Here is a 16,386-nt window from a genome sequence, read left to right as displayed (position 1 = left end):
CATAAACATGCCTAAATGTTTACATAAAGACTAACTTGATTTAATAGATGCTCACCATATGCTCTGCCTTGTGTCTCTGACAGAAAGGAGAGGATAGCCCGGCGCCTGGAGGGGATTGAAAGTGACGCTCCACCTGCGCTAGTGCCTGGTGGTTTGGTAGCCAACAGAATGCTGGAGGAGGATCCTCCGCGGTACACCCGCGCTTCTGATCCCTGTGAGCCTTGTGTGATGGGTAAGCATGGCATGATGCACCGCAAAGATATATGATGCTGCCTTTCATGGACTTGAATTGAGATTGACAACCATATTTGAAAAAGAGCTGCCATTCAGTATTTGATATAAGTCATTGTTGTTGCATGTTGCATTGCATGAAGCATCAATTTAAATTTTAGACACTATTGTACAGTCAAGCAAGCCCAATATACGGTATATGAGCTTTCAGTTGTACCTGTCACTTGGACGTTGGCATGAATAGTATTTAGAAGTGACAAGCGTTTTTTATAATGAGCTCTATGTGACATGAATGCAGCATTGTTCTTGCTTGGAATATTGCTGATAACTAATTAAATATTTTCACTGTTTACCACAGTGAGACGCTACAGCCGAGAGGAGCTGGAGGCACCCCAGAAGCAGGTGTCATCTCATGACAGATCACCACAGGTCAAAAGCAGTGTTGGCAGCAGTCGTCAAGAGCCAATGGTGGTGTATGTTGACCCAGTAACGTTATCCACTGCCTCTACACCAACATCTGGCCCCACAGACGCCACCAGCCTCAGCTCCAAGGCTGAACGCATTGCACGCTACAAAGCAGAGCGTCGGCGCCAGCTGTCAGAGCGCTATGGCATCCTCCTTGATCAGGAGGCAGACATTGATTACACACCACGCTACCGTTCCCGGCGTGATACAGATGTCTCTGACCGACAAATGACTGCCCGGCGAGACAGAGACAGTCAGCAAGCTGAGGAACCTGGACGGGGGGCCAGGGTGCCATACCGCTCTGGTGTGGGCAGAGTTTACATGAGGACTCATCCCGACCCTGCTGCTGTTTCCACTTCGAGCCCCGCTCACTCAAACCAAGCCCCGCCCCCAACTCAAGAAAGGCCGAGAGGATTCTCGGAGCAGGAAAGGGTGAAGAACATGGAGAACTACCGGCGTGGTGGAGCTCAAGAGCGCTCAATTGCTACTAGAACCAGAACTCACGAGCAGCATCCATCCCAGTCCCAGCAGCAGCAGCAGCAGCACCACCACCACCAGGACAACGCCAACCAGGAGCCAAGCCCCGCCTCCACCAGGGATTACAGCATCACAGCGGTGCCCAGCTCCCCTCGCACCGCCCGCCGCGCCTCACTGCCCTCCACACGCTACGGCATCTCACCTGGGGATTTATTCATAGAGCAGCAGGCCCAGAGCATCCTCAACAGGCAGGGGTGAGTTTATAAAAACCCTCAGAAAATACTTGAAAACTGAACTAAACCTGAAATCTGTGGTGACTTTCCCGCACTTGTGCATAGGTAGTGATGCGTTTTATGTCAGTCTGCAACTATTGGTTTGCTAGAGCTGAAGGGGGGAGGAACCAGAGCGAGCAAATACGAATATGGTGGAGCCTATGGCATCATCAGATCATTGACAGTGTTTGTGTAATTGCTCTTGCTGCCAGAGGGGGAGACAAAAGTTCTGTCCTACAAATGTAACTTGCACACATGATAAAAATACACCTTTAGAGTCCAACAGGATGTTAAAATTAACTTTTTGTAATGTGTATTCCCAGGCATTTATGTCAGCACACTGAAAAAAACTGAAAAAACTCTCCTGTTCATACTCTTTGGAGTTCTTTAGTCATTTGAGCATAAAGGAAGGACTTAAACCATGTAGATCATTAATATTAGCAATTAACTTCCCTTACTGGATAGTTCTATCTGCTCATGAAAAAGTCTGATGTTGTGTCTTCAATATATGTTAGACTACATGTAGTCCAAGAGAGTTTAAATACACAAACCACTTTTTCTTGAAAATATATACACCAGCTCCTTAAAACTTAAGGAGCATTCTACGTTTTATATCGTTTTTGGACATTTATAAAGATTATTTATAACAATACTTTAAACTGAATTTAGTTTATGCTTAAAGGAGAACTTCGGTCGATTTAAACATGCAGCTTCATTGCTCAAGCTACCCTTGACTTGCCAGTACCGAAGACGCGAACAAATTTGGTCCAACCATTACAGAGCTCCGTGAACGGAGACTTGGCATTGAACGCTAACAGCATGGGGTCAGAACTTCACGCTGTGTTTTAAGCGTCTTAACATGCTCCACATCTCACACCAAAAGTTATGCAACATCAGCAGACACCTTAGCACACCGCACTGTATCGTGTATGACTCAAACTGAATAAAAAGTAGTTAAAACAGTATGTTTGTGCAAGCAGCTACTTACCTGTTTGTTGACATCCGCGTCTTCCGGTAGCTAGACCAAACTAGTCAATCCGTCGAGCGTGCACTTACTCCCTCACTGGCGGAGACGGAAACGTAATCCAGCATTTTCGTGTTTATGTTCATAATGTACATGTCCATGTTATAGCCTGTCATGAGCCATGAGCCTTACAATAGCCTGTTAAGCCTGTTAAGTGCACACTCGATGGATATGCTAGTTTGGTCTAGCTACCAGAACACACTGATGTCAACACACAGGTAATGTAGCTGCTTAACTACTTTTTTATTAATTTTGAGTCATACACGCTACAGTGCTGTGTTGTAAGGTGTCTGCTGATGTTGCATAACTTTTGGTGTGAGATGTGGAGCATGTTAAGACGCTTAAAACACAGTGTAAAGTTCTGACCCCATGCTGTTAGCGTTCAATGCTAAGTCTCCGTTCACGGAGCTCTGTAATGGCTGGACCAAATTTGTTCGCGTCTTCGGTACTGGCAAGTCAAGGGTAGCTTGAGCAATGAAGCTGCATGTTTAAATCGACCGAAGTTCTCCTTTAATTTAGCAAAAATCTCAACGATAGATCATCTAGCATTCCAAAATTAACTTGTTAGTTTGGACTACCTGGTCTTTGCTGCTGAGCTGTCTAGCCTGCTGCACCACACCAGTATTAGGATCATTCTAGACTGTGGGTCCAGCTCTGCGATGTTTGCCTTGCTCCGGTTTCACATAGAAACTCTCTGGGAAGCTCATCAAGAAAAGGTTGTAGGGCATTAGGGTAGATTGCAGAGTGGGATTCTGGAGGAGATATGATTTCCCTGCTTGCCCCAAGAGGAAACACTGATTCACCAGCAGCTTGGTTTATTAGCAAGGAGTTTATATCACAGTCTACTTGAATATGCTACCACCAAAGGAATGATAATTGTAAATGTTAAAGTAAAGAATCAGGTAGCTTGTAATTTGATGAAATTGAAGCAGAGATCATTTACAGAATGATCTGTGTCTGTAGACCTGTGTATAATAAAGAAGTGACACTAGCAAAAAAAAGATTTTTCAAGCATTGAAAATAGCTACACTTTAATGACAAACCTTTAATGAACACATACACAGCACAGCACATTTTGAAATGATCCTCAAACTGCTCATCATAGGCAACATATTTTACCCCTGATTATGGTTCAGCTGTAAGTGCAGCTCACTTTGCTATGATCTTTAAACGAATGATCAGAAGTTTCCCTAAGGGTTTGACACTGTTACCGCATCATCCTGTAGCCTGGCCACCCTGTCAAAGAGCGACTGGTCTCTCAACACAGACTCAGAGAGTGACACTCAGACAGACTGCAGCTGGCCTTCAAGGTACTGCCTGCTCAGGATGCCATCAGTGTGAAGCCGTCACAATGCCCTGTAGTCCACCGGGTACATGTGTTAAAGCTGGCTCTTTATGGGTTAGGGTTTATGTTGATTCATTCTACAATATTTTCATGTAACCACTGGAAACCGTGCAGAATTGTTATTTTTCTTGCATTTTATCCTTTCACACACGGTATTCAAAATTATGAAAGGTACTTTAAAAGTGTTCAAAGCATTTTGATTTGATTTGATTTGAGTCATTTTTATAAGTTGTAAACGTATTGAAATCTGCAGATATCTTGCAATAGTACTGCTGGGAACACCATTTAAAAAAATAGTTACCAGACATTAAGCCAGCACATTAAAAACACGTCCTCGGTGGACATGGAGTTAATGTGTTCCAGTAGAATTTCTTTATAATAGTACAATATAATATCTCATTCAGTAATACTTTCTTAATAACTGGTGTTGTGATCTCCCATTTAACAAGTGTTTCAACTGACAAACCTTCATCCCTAACGTAGTCTTTAACTCTTTAACTTTATTCATCAAAATACTTACTGAATACATGCACTACTTTTCATGTTTTTTCTGAAGAACCTTCTTTGTAATTATGATTTAGGATTATGCTATAATCTTATCAAACCATCTCTGTCAAAAAAGCAAACTAAGGGCCAACCTGAGTGTAAGCAGATTAGTTCCTTCCTTAAACTCTTGTTTCATTATAGACGCTAATTGTACTATGTGTTGTATTAAAACACTGTATTATCTATGCCTTATTGAGCCAAAATCTCACAAACCATCTCTCTTAATATTTTGCCCTTGAAAGAATGAAAGCAGTTCCAAGAATCAGGGGTACTTGACCCACCTTGTGTCTCAGTCTCACACTATAAACATCCCACAACTCTTTAAAACATAGCATTTTATTATCAGCACAGTGCCATCTCCTCTATCTACATCCTTGTAAAATTAGTGTGACTGTGTGTGGTCTGGGTTTCATGAGCAGCTGAGTGGTAGTGAACCAGAGTTGATGAAGTGGCAACATTAGTCAGCTTGATGCCCTGACCCAGTCGTCACTAAGTCATAGGCTGACTCAGCACTTGTCAGCTTAGGCTGTACTCACATCCCAACTCCTCAGATTTTGGCCTGTTAACCCCTATGAAATTACATGTGAGTCTTGCACCCTGTGATTGGACAGTGTCATAGGATAGGCCATGCATTTCTCTTACGATCTTGCATCTATGTTTTGATGTGGTTTCATGCTTAAAGGATTCTAGAGAGAAACTGATTTTTCAGCTTTATCAACTGGTGAAATTCACAGAGGCTTGATCAGCTTGGTCTGATAAGATTGTTACTTAAGCATGAATGATAACCGACAGTATGTCTTTAATACCACATTTGCAAAAATAAGTGATACAGCTTTTCTAAAGAAAGAAAAATCAACTCACTCCGTTTGCGGTCCACTTGTTTCTGACTCAAAAAGGACGATATGATCACTTTTTAGGTTGTATAAAAGTCTGATTGTGCCTTTGTGGCCTTATCAGCTGCTTATGCTAGCTAGTATTAGTGTGTAATCATGTACTGTAGCACGAGCACTGTGTAAGTCCTTCATGCCATGTCAGATAAAGTAGAGGCCCATCAATTATGTCTGGCTTAGTGGTCTTGAATGAGATTAGAGCGACCTTTGGCTACCAGGGGTCAGAAGGTTGTAGATGAAAATAGTTTGGCTTACTTTTTTGGCACGCAGACATGAGAGCGAGAGAGAGAGAGTTGTGTGAAATTAGACTCAAATTTAAACCCAGGACATGCTGCTACTTGACCTTGTTGCAATTCTAGAGCAGGATTTGACAGCTCAAGGTGGACCCATGATAGTCTCATGTCATAAACCATTGTGCATTACGTTTCACAATGTGCACTTGGGGCACACATCATTGATGATTTGTGATATGCCAGAATACAATTTGAAAAGAATTAAATTACATTTGTGCAAAATTAAAATCAAGTTATTTTGAATTTGAACTTCAGGTGTTACGTCTGTCTGCCCTACTGGTCACCTAGGCAAGTTGGTGATCATTGTTACAGTAGATACACCACTCAACCCGTCTTGTCAGATAGAAAAATTGTGGCTGGTTTATTTTATCATTTACCAGCTTTTGTGGCCCATGGAATCATAAAAGCTTGGTGTATGCCCCTTTTTATCATATCTTGATTGAGTTGAGTATGGAGCTTAGAGAGTGCCAGAACTTTTAATTGAACTGGAATCACAGTGTCCCTTTGTCCATTCCTTCCCCAAGAATCAGAGTAAAGGAACGATTGTCGAGGGATGAAACTATCCAGAGGCCTCCTGACTGGAGTCCAGACAGACACCAGGCTAACAGACACCGTACGCAGGGGAACACTGCTCAGTATACGCCACAGCGATCAGAACCCAGCCATCAAAGGACTGTTTCTCAGCCTCAGCCCAGCCCAGGTCACCATCCTGCCCAAGGCCAATCAGCCCATCCTCCCTCTGCTCATGAGTACCAGCACCCTGGCCCTGCTGTGGAATCCCAGCCCTATTTAGCCATCCCTGCCCCAGTTGCCACTGCCAAACTTCCTGGACCTCCTGAGGTACAACCACGCAGGAGAGTGAGTGCTGACCAAATCTATGCTTCACACAGGGAGGCAAGGTTAGAGGCCAGGCAGGTCCTAAAAGAAGAGGCCCAGACAGAGGGCCTGCTCAAGAGCAGGAAAGCTGTTTTGCCCTCAGAGATCCGCCGGAGAGAAAGGAGCGTGGATGATACTCATAGGGGCCGGCATGAAGACATGGACTGGCAGAACTACAGCCCAGAATGGAGGAGGAGGAGTCGAGGTGAGGAAGACTGGGATCGAGAGAGACCAAGGGAGAGGGGAAGGGAGAGAAATGTTGAGAGGATCAGAGAAAGAGGGAGAGAGCATCTTTCTAGCCATGACAGCCATGATGAGAGAGTATTTAGATCTTTGCAGCCTCCCCATACTTCACATGTTCACATGCAGCCCAGGCAGCATCAGCCGTCTGAACCTGTGTACCATCAAGAGCCCCGAATTCTGCAGCAAGAGCCTCCAATGCAACAACAGTATGATCCCATGAAGAGTCAACATGATGCTCAAATTCAACAGCAAGATCCTCAAAGGCATCATCCAAATGACAACTCAAGACAGCCACAAGAGCCTCTCAGACCACAACAGTCTCAAAGACAGCAGGAGTATGAACCCCAAAGGCAAGACCTTCCAAGTCAGCAGGAAGCCTCCCAGAAAAAACAACTAGAGCCCAAACTAGAGGAAGACTTAGAGTCTCAGAGACAGCAGCGGCTACATGATCCATTTGTGCACCAGAGGTTTGACTCAGCCATCTACCTCCACAAGGGCTCCTCTTTGCCTCAAGTAAAACAGAGAAGCATGGAGATAAGCGGTGGGCCCAAACCCAAGATACGAACCCGCTCCAAGTCAGACATAGGTCTCAGTGAGCATTCTGCCATGTATCGCATGGAGAGGGCAGCCAGCAGAGAAACACTGAGGGCCGCTCCTTCATCAGGGGTGGCTAATGGGGAGATGGGCACCCTGGACACCAGGGTGTCAGTAGCACAGCTGCGACACTCCTATCTGGAAAATGCCAACCGGAAACCTGAGCTGTAGGTCCACTGGCATGGGCTCTATGTTGCATTGCTAAATAACTTTCTAACTCTGCGTTAGGTAGCTGTTGCAAATAAATAATCCAATCATCCAAGAAAATAATGCTGATAGAAAGTCATTGTGTGGCATGAAATGTGGTGAGTCATATAGTGGTATGGTTTCTATTATTATTGTGTTTATTGAAGAGCTTAACTTACTTGTGCAAGTTAGAATCAATTCTTGCAAGTTACCCTTTGGAATTTGTCTGCTGCTGCATGATAACATTGAGTAATGGCTCTTCACTGTTGGGTTGCAGTTAGAGTGTGTGCCAATATCAGTGTGTTCTTCTAACTTGAGTGCAGTTTCCGGTAAACTGATGATCTACTAAAACAGCATCAAAAGCAACCAACATAATAGTTTCCCTAATTCGATTTTTTGTCTTTGTTGTCCTCGTCAATCTTTTTAAATCTATACAACACAAGAAATGAGACTACTAAAGTAGATCTGTCAGCAGTGGAGGTAGACCCGGCTAGCAGCAGTGATCGGGACAGGGGTACCCGGAGGCCTCGACGCTACATCACTCCAGGAGACAGTCGCATGTCGGAGAGGTTTAGGACTCAGCCCATCACCTCTGCAGAGCGGCTGGAGTCAGATAGGTACAGGAGAGGCTCTCTGTATTGATCTGCAGAAGCTCTTTAGAATCATTTTATTTACAAAGAACAGTACAGTAAAGTGGATGTCAGAGCATCGTTCGAAGTTGGCATTCAGATAATGATAATGTCCCGTGGATCTTTAAAATGAAAAAATATTGCCTAAATGCAGATGCTTGATGTGTTTTCTGCAGGTCTCGTCTCAGCCCATCACAGTTACAGGAGCCTGAAGGTAAATTCAGTTTGTTCCATGTATGCTAGATTATTTGATATATTTGAATAACATTTTAGTCATTTCCAGAAGTTTGAATACGGGTAATACCATGTAACACAAATCTTTTTGTGTTAGATGAAGAAAAACTGGATGACAGAGCCAAGATGAGTGTGGCTGCCAAGAGATCTCTCTTCAGGGTACACTTTATATTTTATGTACACTTTAATCATAAGGACATATGATTACTACTGTATACTTTTTAGAGCCCAATGTATCGGTTGGGCCGTATTATTGGCCAATATAGGCCTATCACAGATATCTGTAATTATTTGGAATAGTTAAATTCCCAGTAAAGTTCGCTGTTTCAGTGCACTTGTTGATAAACTGTTAATTATCTTGCCTCTGTTACATGTCTTTGTCACAAGTGTTTGAGTGATTATATTCATATATCGGAATGTTTCACTCTCTAATTTTACATTTTTTCCTTTCAAATCAAACTGCTGATATTTTGGTGACATATTCTTTCAGGAGCTGGAAAGGACATCAGATGTTCCTAAACCTCGCTCTAGAAATGCTGCAGTAGAAAGACGTCTAAGAAGAGTTCAGGATCGCTCACACACACAGCCTGTCACCAACAAGGAGGTGGTCAATGCGTCAAGGTAGAGCTGCGATTTTACTTGTGTAGCTGTATTTCATCAAAGAGTTTGATGAGAATATACAATAGGTATTCTTTGTTTAGCTTTCCTCCTCTTTATTGTATTTTATTTTCCTCTATCCTTTCCTTTGTTTTCCACTTTTCTACATCTTCAGACTACTCTATCAACTTCCATGTCTTTCTTGTTAACTTGTGTCCTCTCCTCCTTAGGAACTTCTTTGCCTCGCATTATCTGTATTTCACATTATTTTTTAACATCAATATTCCCTTTTCTCCACTTCTAAGTGATCCTACTACATCATCACAAACTCTGGGCTTCCACACTAATGCAACTAGCGACCCCAGCCCCACTGTAGTCAGCACCAGCATCAGGTACAGCTCAGCCTGTCTGCTAATTTACATGTGCTTCGCATCTGTACTAACCCATTGAATGTCTTTATTGCATGAAAACCATCCAAGTCAAATGATTTTCAAGATGTCACTCTAATGGAAATCATATGGTAAATGGAACTCAATGGGTTTAGAAATAACCATGGAGATACTTTACTCTCCATCCCCCCCTCCTGGTTGCAGAGCTGATCTGCTCCTCCAGCTCATCTTACCATGTTATTTCTGCCCCCTCATTGTGCTGCCTCTTAGCTGTGTGCACCATATAGGGGAAGGAAGTCAGCGTTTACACAATAACTCATTCAGTACGTTCCATGTCCAGTTTCCAAGCATTCCCTCTTGCAGAGTTTCGCACATGCAGGTCACAAATGTCAGTTACATATCTCATGGAAAGGTCAGAGGTTGAGCCAGTTAAAGCCCTCTGCATGTCTGAGTTCACGTGTCCTGCAGTCTGTTTACCAACCGTGGTTTAACTTAGCTCTCTGCTGGGAGATCGCCACATCCCCTTCAGTCATCCGAGTGCATTATATGATTATCTGGCATATGTGTGCTGATCTACTTATGTCTCTGTTGCTGTGTCTGTAATCTGATGCAGTTGTCACAGTTGTTTACCTGCTTGCTGGCATTAACATGCATGTTCAGTTCTTTGAGATTAAGCAGAGGAGGACAATAGCTTGTGATACCTTAAGACTGCATGTTTAAAACATTTTCCTTATGTAAAGTTAGGTTTCTTAAGTAAGTTAGTCTTAGACAAGTTGCTTTCATTTAAAACAATACTCAGTCTTTATCTAAAAAGCTTCTCAGTCAATTTATCATAGAATATCTAAAGGTATTACAGTTGATCAAGGCAACCAGATGTAATGTTTTCTTGGTAGTCTCTTGTTTATTTTTTTTAAATCTTGGATACTTGAATCTCAAATTTCTGCCGCCCTGATTTAGAGATGGCAATGTTTTAATATTTAAACAATATTTTTTAATGCACACATATACAAACTTTCCATTCAACAAGATGTGCATTTACTTTACATGAAATGGCTCTTAGAAGACTTAAACCCATTTCTCATGTGCTGACATACCTCTATCTCTTTCCAGCATCCAGGCCTCCTCCCAGCCAAGTTTAGGAGTCCAGGATCAGGAGAGGGAGACCCAGGAGCACCAGAAACCAGCTCAAGCTCCTAGGTCTGGTGTGGAGGAAGAGGGCCAGGACCCTTTCTCCAATGAGCCTGACCTGTCCACCCTCAGCTTGAGTGAGAAAATGGCCCTCTTCAACCGCCTCTCTCATACTACAGGCAAAACCGCCGAGGGGGGGCGAGCAGACAGCCGCCAACGCAGGGCCAACGCTCGCTTTCAGACTCAACCTATTACCCAAGGAGAGGTGGCGCAGGTACAAAAAGTTTTGCTTCTCTTACTAAAACAGTTGCTTTTTCATTAAAAAAAAATTACTTTCAGGATGTATTCAAGATCAATGAAGTTCTTACTTCTTCTAATACATTTATACATTTCTACACCTCTGAGCAACAATTTGAAGCACAATAGGCCACAGGTCCTATTACTGAATGTATCACAAAATTGCAACCTATTTTGGAACAGAAACATTCTTGAATGTAAAACAAAAGGAGGAAAAGGATACATTTTCTCCATGATTTTATACATTTGAATAGGTAACATAGTCTCCTGAAGCCAAAAAGTACTTTAAAGGGTTAAGATGGTATTCTTTTTAAGTTAGTCATACACGTGTTGACATTGATGCTCTATAAGAGATAGTCATATGATTGCTGTGTGAAGTGTTTTGGTGGAAAGAATCAGTTTTGACTAGAAAGAACATACTGCCACAAAATAATAAATATGACAAGTTTTAAAGAGGCCACAAAAACAAGTGTTGAGCACTTGCATGAAACACTTACAAATTAATTAGCACAATATCATACCAAAAGTGGTGTAAAGCACCAGATTAGCCTGCTAGAACTTATGTGCAGACAACACCATAATTCTAAAATTTTTATTGAAATAATTTGTATGGAAGATCTTCATACAGTAAACAGGCCTGAAGCAACAGATGACTCATTTCCAGCTCACTTACACTCCAGTGAATGTTTTGCAGTCCACCAGTTTCCATTGGTGCGTGATAGATAAATGACATGGTTCTCTTTGCAGCTAGATGATTCTAAGATACAACAAAATGAACAGAGGTCATAGAGTTTATTCTGCTTCTGCTTTTTTACACAGTCGCCTCTAGATGTCACAGATCACCAACAATTCACATGTGGAAACTCTGAAATACAATATATAGGGAAACCATTTTGTCAGTTGGTCCACAGCCAGAGTGCATGATGGAGTATATTTGTGACTGTTGTTCTCATTTTGTTGCTAATGATGACGTTCTTGATTGAAAAAATCACCTGACGTGTCACCAAATTACGCAGATATAATATCTTCTGAGGTAATTCGGTATCCAATAATTCCCTACACAGACAATTAAGCACAGGTCAAGAACAGTACAGAAATATCTGATATTACTTTGTACTCTATGTTCACTGTAACCAAAACATGTTGTCCCAAGAAACACAAGTATCAGGTGCTTCGTAACAAGTTGACTTCACCTGCAGCATACTCTCATCTGTGAGTCATAGTCAATCACTGGTGTCCACACAGGAAGCGGAGCCCTCTGCGGTGTGTAACGGTGAATTAGAAGCCAATCAGAGAGAACACGTAAGACCTCTGCTGCCTGTACAGAGCTTCCCATTAGTCGCATTGAATGATCCCATCATTGATTGATATGATCGGTCCAGCTAGAGACCTGTGTTGTATTGATATGGCAGTTTCTCAGCTTAATGTTGTTCATAAATGCAGCCCAGTGTGTACTTTAAAGTTTGAAATGAGTTTGCCTAAGTGGTAGATGTTTAAGGTGCTTTGTTTGTTTTTAATGGCTCCTCATTTTTTGATGTAAGCAGCTTCAGTGACATGCTTGCTCCTTGCATAACAAGCATGGGATTACTTGAATGCAAGTGCTGCATGCTAGTTTATTCAGGCTTCCACCCAACCTGAATAAACTAGCAAAAAGGAAATGCTTATCAAGGGAATAAGTGGCTAATGGTTGGATCTGGCCTTGATACTGAATGTGTGCAGAGATGTGTGAGAGTTAATATAGGCCTTCAACTATACCTAGACTCAATTGAAAGTAGTCTGAAGTTTGCGCATCTCTGCTAGTATTGTTGAAAGAAGAGATGGCTCACATGTCAGTATACTGTGTCCTAATGTTGATGCTAATAGTGATGCAGTTTTAATATTATGTTTTTCTGGCCTTTAAGGCTATAGTATAGGTGTGTAAGGTTATTTTCTGAACTTATTTGATGTTTCCAGCTGAATTTAATTAACTACTAATGCCTCATTGTGCTTGGCCATCATAAAGATTCTGATTTCTTTATTTTTCTGTAAGATCACAGCACTATTTCATCATTTTAATTGTGACTAAATATTGTCTGAATGGAAACAAAGCATCCAGCATCAAATCTGTGCGAATATCTGTTTAATTATGCAAGATTTTGTTCAGAGACCCTTTTCAAGGCATGGACACGCATCAAGTGAATGCAGCAGTACATATGGTTCAAAGAACACCACTTGATTAGCCTTTATTCACTTGTGTCATTCTGATGAACTAGTGGGGCTAACTATCAAGGGAATTTAAGTCCTAGACAAAGTGGACTTAAGGTTAAAAACAAAGTGGATAAGAATCATCATTTTATTCACTTTACTCACCCAAACATTCCTGATGCAATTTCGCATGGTCCATAAAGTCACAATGGCAGCATTTATGGGAAATGAGACTGGTTGAAATGCACCGGAATTCGTCTTAAGGACACCAGACATTTCCATGCATGACTTAAATCAAATTTGTTACAAAGCAAATTTGAACACAAATAAAATGGAAAAGTTACTGCACCAGATCCAGGCTAGATGAATGCTATTTTGATGTTGAAATGGTTTATGAAAGACATTCCTTAGATGACTGTCAATGTCAGATGGAAAATACTAAAAGGGAGGTTAAATGTTTTTGTCTGGCAGGTTGATGATTGAGTTGTGTTACTGTCTGTGCTTCTTGCTTCCATTTTGTAAATGGCAGAGAGTTGCTGCAACTTCATGAGCAAACCTGAAATGTTTTACCTAATTTGCTTTGATTGCTGCCGTCCTTCCTCACATCCATCCATTCGTTCTCCACCTTTTTGTCGCCCCACTTTATTCTTCCATCCATGAATAATACCTTCTGTAATACCCACACATACCTCTATTAATCCTAACTGCTCTGTTTCAGACACATGTAATCCATCCCTTCTAAGTATCAATCCCTCTAGTTATTCCCTTGTCATCATTCCGAGTTTCTGACATGATTCCTGCTGTTCCTGCAGCTGAAAAATGGAGGTGAGATCAAACTGGAGCCCCTGTCAGCCTCCCTCGTCCGCTCCGTTGCAGCCGTCACCTCCCAAGCCTCCGTCACTGCGGTAACCATCACGCCAGGAAGCAGCGGCCACAATGACGCTGTCCGTTCAGGAAAGTCCACTGCCATCCCTTACATCCCTGCCCAACAACTGACTTCCAGCAGCACAAACAGCCACCAGGAGAGGGCGTTGAGGTATTTCTCCATGACCCAGAGCGGGGACCCTGGCCACCCTGAGCCTGAGCTCAACTCCTCCCCTCTCCTCCCAGAGAGCCAAGAGAGAGTGGGGGCTCCTCTTCCTCCCACCACCTCTGCTGGTCACAGGCAGCAGGGGGAGGTGGCGGAGGAGGGCAGGAGAGAGCGTCAGAAAGAGGAGGTTAGGGGGAGACAGCAGGGAGGAGCCAGAGAAGACAGCCAAGACGGCAGCATCAAGGGAAAGTCGCACTCCCCCGACAGGGAACGGGACAGCAGGCAGCGGCAGCAGCATCCCCAGTCCCAGCACTCTGCCGAGCCTCTGCCCAGCTGGAGAGCCGCAGACGGAGACTCCCAGGAGAGTAGGCAGAGAGCAGAGGGAGGAGGAAGAGGAAGAGGAGGCTACCTGAGAGAGGCAGCTCACAGCTCCTCCACACAGGAACAGGAGAGGAGCAGCGGTCGGAGCCAGGCTGGCATCTCAGGTAGGAGGCTTCTCTAATGTCTTCCCCAGAAAAGAGATGGAGAGGAGTGGGGGAAAGAATAATAGAGGTGGAAATAGCTGAGAGCTAAAGAAGGGATGGGGGGAGAAATTAAAACAAAATGGACATAAAGAAAAGGGAGTGACAATAAAAGAGGAAGCAATGTCTCGGGAGGGAGCTATTCTCGTTATCCTCATTGTCTTATGCAGCATGCTCCCACGCACGATTGCTTTCTGCCGGCTGCACACACACTTGTCCCAGCTGGGGGTGTTTGATTTGGCTGATACGGAGCGAGAGAGAGAGAGAGTGAAGAAGAGACAGACGTCTGAAGCTGCATCTAATTAGCATATTTTTCCATGCATTTGCCTCGTGGCTCCCTTTGTCTAGGAAGAGGAAGCCCTTTCCTGACATGTTGTTTGTCAGTTAACAGACGTCAAGGATATTTGAATCGAACTGTGTGTGCACACTGTCATGGCCTATAAAGGGGCTGTGGTCCCCTTGCACCATATTACGCCTGTGGGTTGGCCGTGCACTACTACAGTCTAATAGGCCTGACCTGTTTCTGTTATGTGCTAACGCAGAATGTGTCTCGGGGTGGTCTTTTCCCATGCATGCACACAAAAAGATGAATGCACTCAGTGAGAGAGTGCAGAACAATTGGCTGGCACTTACATGAAGCAGGTAGAGGACGGCAGGGACACAATGAAAGCCTTGTCTGCAGGCTCTAGTTTTATTTAGTTCTGCATGGGTAGATCTTAACTAAAATGTAGTGTCTATTATGCTATAGTATCATGAGGCTCCAGGCACTTGCGTTTACTAATTCCCTGGGGACCCTAATTCCAATCCTTCCACTGACCTTAACTAAAGTCAAGCCTTAAGCCTAAGCTGTTGTGGTTTTACTTGTGGTGATCAGTGTTTTGTCCCCAAAGTGTGATTTATACAGATTTGGACACAGACATCATTTTATTATACTAATTGCTTTTCTTTCCTGCATGTGTGCAGGTATATGCATTCTAAGTTATTATGTATTCACACATCAAAATAACTGGGATGCGGGGGTGTTGGAAAGTATCGCTTCTGTTTTAAGAAAAGAAGATCCCGCATGCTGCCAATTCTCAGTCACACCAAACGTATCAGTACTTTAAATATTTCATCCCCTCATCCTTCGACCCTCACCAAGTGTGTTTACAGTGTTTACAAGCTTTAATGAATAGATAAGATTTATTTTAACATGTTATGGCTGATTTATAAACATTAGTTTGACTTACAATGTTGTGGGTGTCAAATATTCAATAATGATAACATACTGTATACTTTTCTTTCAGACCTGCCGGATCATCCTGCACCACTGAAGCCACTGATAGCTAAAGTGTCATCCAGGACAGTGTCTCACGTTTCAAGCAGCCAACAGCAGCGGCAAACCAACATCCAGCCTCCTCAAACTCTTCCTAAACCTTTCACACAGCAGCCTCCTCCAACACTACCCAAACCATCATCAGACATCCAGCACCAGCCGCACTCCCAGCCCCCACCGACATACCCCAAACCTTTTACTCAGTCCCCACAAAACCAGCCAAAACCTCAGAGATTTGTCCAGCCTCTCCCAAAGCCCTACCCTCAAACAGCACCCCAGACTCAGCCCAAACCCCAGGTGCCTCCACAGACACCTCCCAAACCTCAGTCTTTCCCCCAGGCGCTGATCAAGTCCCAGTCCCTGCCCTTGGACCACAGCGAGGACTTCAGCAAGCACAGCGTCCATTCTGGAGATCTGCTGTCCCCCACAGATTCTGGAGAACAACTGTCTGACGGCATGTCCTCTAAACAGATGTCCATCAAGGAGAGGTGAGTGACAGCTGAATGTTTGAAAGAGATAGATTTATTAATTTTAAAACAGGTCATGTCAAAGGCTGCCAGTATTAAGGTTGGCTGGCTGAGTTGCCAGGAGCTGACACTAACTGCCAAAAACATTGATTA

General features: G+C 43.3%; 1 protein-coding gene across 4 annotated transcripts in view; it reads left to right on the top strand.

Annotated features, from left to right (window-relative positions):
- Positions 1-16,386, top strand: part of LOC115572625 (supervillin-like) — a 54,188-nt gene that overhangs the window by 14,446 nt on the left and 23,356 nt on the right. For 3 of the 4 annotated variants that reach the window (XM_030402936.1, XM_030402939.1, XM_030402937.1), the window contains 13 exons: positions 84-232; positions 590-1,427; positions 3,696-3,779; positions 6,068-7,423; positions 7,886-8,059; positions 8,248-8,285; positions 8,403-8,464; positions 8,796-8,926; positions 9,208-9,294; positions 10,402-10,693; positions 11,962-12,018; positions 13,713-14,415; positions 15,738-16,254. In XM_030402936.1, coding sequence (XP_030258796.1) covers positions 84-232; positions 590-1,427; positions 3,696-3,779; positions 6,068-7,423; positions 7,886-8,059; positions 8,248-8,285; positions 8,403-8,464; positions 8,796-8,926; positions 9,208-9,294; positions 10,402-10,693; positions 11,962-12,018; positions 13,713-14,415; positions 15,738-16,254 — 4,488 coding nt within the window. The remainder of the gene's footprint in view (positions 1-83; positions 233-589; positions 1,428-3,695; positions 3,780-6,067; positions 7,424-7,885; positions 8,060-8,247; positions 8,286-8,402; positions 8,465-8,795; positions 8,927-9,207; positions 9,295-10,401; positions 10,694-11,961; positions 12,019-13,712; positions 14,416-15,737; positions 16,255-16,386) is intronic. The other variant, XM_030402938.1, reaches the window with a different exon arrangement.

The sequence above is a fragment of the Sparus aurata genome, chromosome 21, assembly GCF_900880675.1.
Source record: "Sparus aurata chromosome 21, fSpaAur1.1, whole genome shotgun sequence".
In the NCBI taxonomy this organism is placed as follows: domain Eukaryota; kingdom Metazoa; phylum Chordata; class Actinopteri; order Spariformes; family Sparidae; genus Sparus; species Sparus aurata.
Note: the sequence above shows the minus strand (reverse complement) of the source record. Positions and strands in the feature narration are given on the sequence as shown.